The 9,330-nt window shown below is 36.6% G+C and overlaps 1 protein-coding gene across 1 annotated transcript; it reads right to left on the bottom strand.

The window, feature by feature from the left end:
- Positions 1 to 3,880: 3,880 nt before the first annotated feature.
- On the bottom strand, positions 3,881 to 8,164 carry LOC130734678 (protein DEHYDRATION-INDUCED 19 homolog 5-like). The gene is made up of 5 exons (XM_057587195.1): positions 7,825 to 8,164; positions 6,326 to 6,471; positions 5,883 to 5,954; positions 5,557 to 5,765; positions 3,881 to 4,244 (listed from the first exon to the last, which is right to left on the bottom strand). Exons 1-5 carry the CDS (start codon positions 7,901 to 7,903, stop codon positions 4,136 to 4,138), a joined length of 615 nt encoding a protein of 204 aa, XP_057443178.1. The 5' UTR covers positions 7,904 to 8,164; the 3' UTR covers positions 3,881 to 4,135.
- Positions 8,165 to 9,330: the final 1,166 nt, after the last annotated feature.

Below are 9,330 nucleotides of genomic sequence, written 5' to 3'. Positions count from 1 at the left end.
AAAGTTACTTTTTGCAGTTGATGTCGGAAGAGAAAACTTCCTTCTAAAGAAAGGTCTAAAACATCGAAAGAAATGGGTGTGCACGTGTGGAATCTTCGTTTAAAGCTCCGAATAGAAAAAGTCTTCATCGACAGTTTACTCTAAGGTTCTTGAGCTATCAGGGATTCAGTTTCGGCAAACTTCTGAGAATTGAAATCGATCGTTCGTACATTCCAGGGTTTCATGTCGAAACACTTGTCAGGGAAAGGAATAAGAGAAATTCTTATAATCCCCTGAATATTTTTGAATTCCGCTTCTACAGTGCTTTAAGAGCGGATTAGCCTTTTACTAACGCTTTCGCCCTAAGGCGAAAGTGAATAAAGCTCGTGCTATAACCTATAGCGACTATAGTACTATTCTTAGTCATTTCCTGAACTTTCTCCTTCATTATACTAATCCAAACATCAACCACAAGTCAAGTTCCTCTCACGCTGACACAAAATCCTATGCGTGAGTTGGAAATTAATTATTTATTTAATTCTAAAATCCTGGGTCTTACACCACCACCACCACCACCGCCGCCCTACCGCCACCACCGACACCACAACCACCACCCTATCGCCACCACCACCACCATTGCCTCCAACCTCCATCGTAGCCGCCACCGTCTTACCACCACCACCACCACCACCCTATCATCGTCACCGCCACAACCACCATCGCTACCACCACCACCACCAACCTATCTCCACTGTCACCACCACCAACATCAACCTACCACCATTGCCACCACCACCACCAACCTACCACCACTTCCATCACCACCGCCACCACCGTTATAATCACCTCCGTATTTGATTTTTATTATATATCATTATTCAATACTTCATTAAACATAAAATTGCATTAATTTAAACGATATGGTAAATTATACAGAGTATGGCCAAACGCTGGATAATATAAGAAAGTTATCAGGGCTTATACTATCAGGCCTAATACTATCAGGTCTTATACTATCAGGCCTTATACTATACGTCGCACCAAACGAGCCCTTAACACTTTAGATATATGTTTTCTTTTGTTTTTAGTTTTTAAGTCGCAGGTCTTTCACATTTGAAAAATATATCACTCATCACCATATCTATTTCTTCCTCGTTTTGATTTTAGTTTTCGTATCACGGATCTTGATTTGCGCTTAACAATTTTTTTTTCTTAAGATAAAAGAGTTTTAAAATTTGTTTTTAACTTCAAAAGATTAAGGGAATATAGATCAATGCAGATTGACTGATCGACCAAATTATGCATATCCTACCGAAACTCTAGCCAACTGACTAAACATTTGCTTAGCTGAGTCATTCATTCACTAAAAGAAGCATCCAAACTCATTCCCCCTCACTTTATTACTAAGTCGTTTGCGATTACCCCCACATAATTGTAATTACATGACTCTCTTATCACATAGATGTGTAATAATGTGATCATGTTCTCCGCCCTAATTACCATACGAGAGGCTCCTGACTATACAAGGGAGCCCTCGCACCTTGTACTATCATGTTCATTTTGTAAGTCTTGAGGCTATAAGTATCAAATTTGACCTACATAGCTCTTCGGGTTTTTGTGTGAACAGAACCAAAGGAACTCTTCCATTCACTTTTTCTCTTTATCTCTATTATTTTCTTTAGTAGATAGAGCATATGTTACTTGTAGTATGCACTCATGCGACAATTGAAACAACCTAGATGGTCTACGCATGCCAAAAGGAAAAATGCCCCTAATTTATTGATATTTAGGGCAAAAAATGGTTTATTCAAAGGAAAAGGAAAAGTACAATCCCACAAAGGGGAGGAAAGAAAAAGGAAAATCGCAAAACCAACCCAAAAGAACAGTGAAAACCCATCAGAGAGAAAACAAGACAAAATCGAGCAGAACACCTAACCCCCCCCCCCCCCCCCCCCAAGCACCCACAAGAGCCCCAAAACCAAAACAAAAACTAAGAGACAGACACCAAACACTTACAAGCCAACAGGCAAATTTTTTCTAAGATCCTCTACCAAACCACGAATAGCCTCCTCATCGCTTCCTGGGTACACCATACCTGCAAATTTTGCCAAATAGCAGGCCTTCGTAGCACGAGTCAAATAGCCACCAGAAAAAGGAGCAGGATCGGCAGGAGGAGGGATGCCCGAACTTCCCAAGCTATCTGATTTCTTAGGACATCCTCAAGGCCTACGAGGAGGCCCATCAGAAACACTCTTCACATATTGTTTTTTCCTAGGACAACCTCGAGGTCGCTGCTTCGGCGGAGAGAACTATTACACTGGATCATCTCCTCCAAAATGATACCCTCTTCAGCCAAAGAAGAAGACACTTGTACAACAGCCTCACCCTCATCCCTTACTAGACCTGCCAATTCATGGTCCATTATAATGAGTTAGAGTTACCAAACACAACACATAGAACATTAATATCTTGTTTCATTCTATTTTGTCTCGTTCCGTTCTGTCCTGTTCTGTCACTAAAAGAGAAAATTTACTGTTCATGGTGGGTGTGGATATGAGTGTTAAAAATGTAAGATTGCACACAAAATGGAAAGCAATAAAGAATATGAAGAATCCAGGCAAATCAAGTGTTGAAAATGTTGCATACTTTATTAAATTCTTCCTCTTAGGTTAGATGTACATGAAAGGCGTACAAAATGAAAGTTGGCAGGGGCTATGGTCTCCGAGAATTTTAATTTCTTAATTGACTATATATATTTTTATATAGAAATTTCGTTACTCTCTGTCCAGGTCCGCACATAGATTTATAGTTATTATTATTATTATTTTATTTCGGCCCTCAGAAAAAAAAAAATTCTGGATTGATACGCCATGGGCTCTTAATTCTTTTCGTCCGGTAAAAGTCTCTGTTGAACTGGTGCTCAATGTTTGCAGGTTTTTATTGAAAAGAAGTTCAACTGCTAGCTATGAAAAAGTTATTTCTGCATTTCTCTTTGATAATGGTAATCACGAGTTAAGAAACTGGCTAGAAATGAAAGCTCAATGCCAAGCTAGATGCATCCTATCCTATGCAGCTTAAAGCTGAGGACTTCACACTAAATCCTGCAAATGAACAAACACATTTGCTAACCATGATTGTGAGTTGTGAAGTACACACTAGCTTCATCATAAAAGAAACCTAGTGAAGCCCTAGTAATGAAAATCAGTTGGAATTATTTCAATAATGGATTGAAGATCTAAACTTGTTAGATTGCAGTTTTAATAGTGGTTTCACAGCTTCCCAAAAAGGAGAAGTAAGAGAGTTAAATTCATGTGTTAACTCGATATGGTATTTTAAAATAAGTGGGGGAAAGTTACAAGACAAAGACAAAGGAAAGGGAAACAACCTAATTAATTTCTGACAAGAGTTGGCCTTTGGTTATTATCCTGGTTTTATATAAAATAGATCAATTCTGAAGGTACCACGCGGAATTTACTCTCATCACCTCATAAACTCATGCTAATAGATTAGAAAGACTAGGTTTAGGTACTCACTGACAATAGTTGGTACCAGTGTCTGCCAACGGACTTTAGCACTCACTTTGAGAAACATATGGTAAGCGGAAATCTTGTTATTATAGATTGAAATGAAAATTCATTCATATACACTCAACTTATATTCAAACACACTAAACTATAACCTCATGCTGGCACATGCCTAGCTAATGTTTAGCCATGTTTCAACTATGTTTTCAGTCCTTCCTATGATGTCTGATTTGACTCCAGTTGAATCATCAACTTAGCTTGTTGAATAAGTCCAATCATGACTAAAGTCTTGCCTATTCAATTTTCAATTCTTTTTTTGAACCAATGCAATGTCAAGATGTGAATCATGAGTTCACGACATATTCATGAGAAGTAAATAATAGAGCAATTCAAAACATCAACATCTATATAGATATAAAATGTATAATAAATAGTTTAATGAAACATGGCTGCAAAGCGAGGCAACCATCAATTTTACTAGCATTAAGACTATCCAAAGCTTAGTCTAGTAATTCTAAACTCATGCACTACAACAAAGCCCAGAGCCTGTTTCTACGAGCATCTAGGCTACCTGAAAATGTAAACAGGTGCTAGCAATGCATGACTGTGTCTAACTCCTACAAGCATATTTCCTAAACCAGAGTTGAGAACACCAAGTCTTGGACAAAGGATGCTCTCTGGCTTCTCTCCTCGTGATCCTGTTCATCACCCGCATCCGAATCCAGTGTCTCCGTCCCTAAGCTGCAGACAAAAAACCATCCATACTGTTTCAGAATTGGATTTAAGAGACTTTTCACAAATAATTCAATAACTACTTTGAAAACAGGATGCAACCATTGCTATGAAGTATATAAAGTCAGGTCCCTCAGTTTGTAGGATTTACACCATACCTTTCTAATGTGTACAGATTCCTCATAATACAATGCAAGAAATATTTAACATAAATTCTCAGAATGTATTAAATATTAAAAGGAAAATGATGGTTAATAACTCTGACATTGTTACACATAACAAATATTCAAGTAACCTAAGTTCACGAATACGAATAACGAAGATTTCTCTATTTAGGAATGCTTGTAACAAAAACCAATCAAGTGAAACGACAAAAGTCAGAAAGGACATTTCATTTTAACAGTGAGATAGAACTAGCAGGAGAATGCCAAAGTAATTTTGTGGCTAATATGCCCTACAAAATCATTTAAAGGAAGTTCTGCAGAGGATTCTAAATGGAAACAGAGCTCTCTCTCTCTCTCTCTCACTCTCTCTCTCTGGTTATTTCTAGGTCTCACAAACTCCAAAAACTTCATCCATTTAAAGGTGATTGCTTTCAGATCTAGTATGTTCATCAGCTTGTGAAATAATTGAAATTTCAGCGTATAATTTCACCAGAGACTATTTCGTATTTCCCGCATAAACCCGCTTTCTTCAGCAGCTGAATTGTGATAATAAAAATGCTTTAAAAGATTCCATTGATAGTCATCTCCCGCGAACTACCAATATCAATTGCAAAACACACTATTCAAGACATAATTTGAAAGAACAAATTAGGGAGAATTAATGTGACACACAATTCCCTTATCTTTCAAAGTAACTTTCAAAGGGAAAGAATATTGGAGAAATAGAAGTCCCAAAAGCAGCATACATTTGTCTTGTTTCATTTATGTAATTTCACATCATGGGAAAAAAATCTACCAAAGAATAAGACACCAAGTGATTTATCTTGTAGATCCACAGATAAATGAACTATGAAATACAATGATTTGGAAATTAATGTAGCAGTATCAGCTATAATATTTCCCCACATCAGAAGAAGCATTATTTTTTAATTAATGTAGATCACAATGAATTAGTCACTAGGATATCAAATTTAGAAAGAGTACTTCACTTGTAAGATTCGTTCATACTCATGAAATTAGTTATATTTCAACAATTATAACATTTCCAAGAACAGGAGATCAGCAAAGGCAAAAACTGTTTCTCGAGTTTGCTCTTTTTCTTTATATCATATCAATAAACCACCATTACAAAATATAGATGGAAAGAAGGATCACACCTTTTTACATTGGAAACGTCTGAGGCAGTGCTGATAGAATCTTCATCTGAAATGATACTACTGGGGCTTGGAACAGATGACTTAGAGAAAAACGGCGACAAAGGTGGATCAGACACGGGATAATGTTTGTTTCCCCAGGAAGCAAGTTTGTGGTCAATCATTCCCAAATCGCCAGAGGAGATGCTAGATTTCTCAAACCTCATAGTCCTCTAAGTATAGATCATTATATCAACATGAATTGAGTAGGGTAAGAATCAAATATTCCTAAAGCTAAAAGGGGCTTAGATAACAGTTACAACACATTTTGCAAGATAAGAAATAAATACCTTTCGTGAGTTGGAATGCTGAGGGATCCCAACTGCATCCTCCCCTATCTTTTCGTCACAAACAGGACAAACCTGATAAAGGAACAATGAAGCAGTCAGTCAGATATCAAATTTCAATTACAATTTACTTACCTCCATGAAATGTTTAGCAATGTCATTTCATATACTTAGTTCTTAACTAAAATGATTGCTGAATCACTTCATCTTTATGTTTTTTATTAAGATCACGACAGTGGACCAAATCAAGCAGTATTACCAATTCCTATTCAGTTTCATATACAACTGTGTTTAAGCAAGGAACCTATCATTCATAAGGTATAACAAAGTTACAGACTTGTCAATCAATCAAGGAAAGCAGGAAAAGGAAATTTAGTACATAAAAAATGAAAACATGTTAGCAAGAACTTCATCTAAACATTAGTTTTAAAACATCAAAGGCATACCTTATTCTTTGGGTCAAAGCAATGCACCTCTTGCAAACGGGTACGGAGCACAGAAACTTCAATCTCAAAATCACAGCTAGGACATCGAAAAAGAGACTGAGCGTCATCATCATCATCGTCTCCGTAACTGAACACTGAAAACTTTTCTGTGTGGTTTAAAATGGATCAGTATCAGCAAGATAATTTCCGGCACAAGGACCGCAAAAGATACATCTCAAAAGAAAAGAGCACAGGGGAAAAAAATTTGATCTTGATGTTACACAGATACAAATGCACAAGCTCACAGAATACCAACAAGAAGGAAAAGGGTAAAAGCTAAAGCTTTGCCACACCAACAATCAATTCAGCAAAATCCCAAATGTCAAGAGATCCAAGCACACAAACAAAAATGGATTGATCAGAATTCAGAACCTGTTAACCTGGCTTTATTTCTATGGAACCAACAATTTTTTTTTTACTTTCTTCATGCCACTATCAAGAAAAAGAACAGCTTTCACACACAAAATTAAAAATTAAAAAAAAAGTCACTTTCAACTTCACCAGATTTGGGGTCATCTCTGTCATCATCATCATCATCATCCCCAAATCCAATTAAATAACGGGAAGGCCCTCTCCTTTCAGTCCTCCCCTCGTTCAGGTCAAATGCCCGAAGTCCCATTTCCAGCTTGGTCAATTTCAACTTGAGCCTATGCAAATTGGTCACAGAGGAATCCGCCGCAGGAGGCACTTCATTCTGTGGACTGCTCTCTTTCTCAGGGAAATTCGTCATCGCGCTCCAATTCCCAAGCTATCACTTGCTATGGGGTTAAATAATCAGAAAAAAAAGACCCTTTTGTTTTCTATCGCTCTGGAGGTGCTAGTTATATGGGGAGTGATTGAGAAGCTAGTTATAGTGAGAATCATCTCCCAGTGAGTGAACATTTATTTATATGCTTAGAAAAACACTTATGGAAAGCTTAATTGAAACCCCCCAGGGAAACTTTTTATTAATTCATTTATCCTAATTAATAGTAACTAGCCTTAAATTCATTGCTGAATTTTTTACATGTAAAGAAATTCCGATCACATCGGAGCCAAACAATAGCATCAGCCGTGAAAATGCACACACACACACTCCAATCCAAACGGTTACATGCAAACCTAGGTCCAATTGGAGCACAATCATTGGTGAAACAAAGATGATATGAGCGTTTTCAAGTTTAATCGCTTCTGACGAATTATAAGAGTAATTCAAACAAGGAAAGAAAAAAAAAAGCATAACTTTGACATCAATGTGATAACCTAATTGAAAATTTTCACCCAATTCATCAAAAAGTTAACACACTCGTAAGAACCCAATTACCCCAAAATCTTTTTATATCCACAAGTAAAGATGAAGAGCAAATGGGGGTTCGTCAAGACTGAGAAACAAATTGAAAAAGAAAAAGAAAAAGCATAGTTGAAGCTGAAATCAAAGCCAAGAGGGAAAGAAAATGCGAAAACACAGAAGCAAATAGTACCAGAGTGAAGGCGGGCAGCGTGGAGAGAAGAGAGGTGGTTGGCGGAATGAATAGTGGAAGCTCTGAAGTCGAAGTCCATGGTGGAGAGCCAAGAAGAAGAAGAAGAGTAGTGTAGTATGTGTGTGAATGAATTCTCAACTGGTGTGGGGAAAGAGAAGAGAGTAGTTTTCTTTTTCTTGGTTTCCCATCAATCAATAGAGAGTCAGTATTCATCATCAGCCATCACTTCTTCATCAGCTCTGATTGGTGACTGTGTCTGTCTGTGTGGTGCTGTATTGCTTACTTCACTTCTTTCATTTCTCACACTCTCACCTCTCCAATCAAATAACCTGCTCTAACAGGTATTGTACCTGTGAAAGTTAAACATTAAATATTTTTTTTTAAGTATAAATCTATCTATCTATCTATCTATACTATATATAAAAGCAGAGTTTCTGCAGCCTTGAGGGCAAACCGATCATTCAATAATCCATTGCACTACAACCTAATTTTCAGCATGGGTATTTTAGTAAAAATTCATATAATTTTTCAAAGATTCAATCCTGGTCGTTGATAACTTTGGGGCAACTCTTCAACTTCAGGAGAAAAGTCAGTTTCATAGTAATCTCATTGTCTTTTGACATTCCCAAATGCATTCACTAAGCTCAATTTTTTAGAATCTTTGAAGAGACATTCAATCTTCTTCAGTTTTTTAGACCTCCAATCTTCTTTAAACCTTAAACTACGACTATAAGTACCCCTTTGCTCCATACTATTTTTTGTGGTTTTCTTACCTTTATTTTGTTTCTTACTTGGTTTAAAGTAGATTAATCATTGACTCTTCAAGCTTGATCAAGCTTCCAAATGGTGAATGTTCTTCCATGTATTTTTTGTTTTTCCCTTCTATTTTATCATTTTGTATGTTTTCTCATTTTTTTTTAAAAAGTGAGTGGGTCTACAAAGGCTTGAGTTTCTAATTTCGAATATTATCGTTTGGTTTTTCTTAATTTCAGGTTCAAATTGTGCGAATGAAAAAGAGGACAAATGAGTGTGTTATGAGGAAACAAGCAAAGCGAGACAAATGTGTAAAGAAATGACTAATATGTTTGTATTTTTTCTTTTAAAATGTAGCTTTCCTTAAACATCCATGCTTGAATTTACAAATTGCTATTTTATTGGGAAATGACTCAACTTACACCTTTTTTGGCATTTAGTTGGGCGAGGACTCAACTTGCACCATTTTTTGCATGGGTTTAAAACACAAAAATAAGAATTTGTGTTCGCAATTTGGTTTAAATAACCAAGATGAAGGATTCTTTCTTCCATAGTTGAACAACTTGGAAGGCAAACTATATTGACTAGGAAAATGCACCCTTGAAGGGTAGTTGTTGCAACAATAATGATACAATTGATGAGGATGATCAAGCTTCCAAATCATGATTGTTATCTTTACCTGTTGTTGTATCTATTCCGGCTTTACTCTTTTTATGCTTTTTTTATCCTTAAAAATTAATATCATCGTGTCTC

The sequence above is a fragment of the Lotus japonicus genome, chromosome 1 (assembly GCF_012489685.1).
Source record: "Lotus japonicus ecotype B-129 chromosome 1, LjGifu_v1.2".
NCBI classification, from domain to species: Eukaryota; Viridiplantae; Streptophyta; class Magnoliopsida; order Fabales; family Fabaceae; genus Lotus; species Lotus japonicus.
Note: the sequence above shows the minus strand (reverse complement) of the source record. Positions and strands in the feature narration are given on the sequence as shown.

Bases quoted from the DNA above. Each gene is read 5' to 3' on its own strand.
- LOC130734678 (XM_057587195.1), bottom strand. From the start codon at position 7,903: ATGGACTTCGACTTCAGAGCTTCCACTATTCATTCCGCCAACCACCTC. The intron at 5,955-6,325 runs GTATGCCTTTGA...TTCCTTTATCAG, and splicing joins GCTTTGACCCAAAGAATAAG to GTTTGTCCTGTTTGTGACGA. The intron at 4,245-5,556 runs GTGTGATCCTTC...TTTTGTCTGCAG, and splicing joins GACGTTTCCAATGTAAAAAG to CTTAGGGACGGAGACACTGG.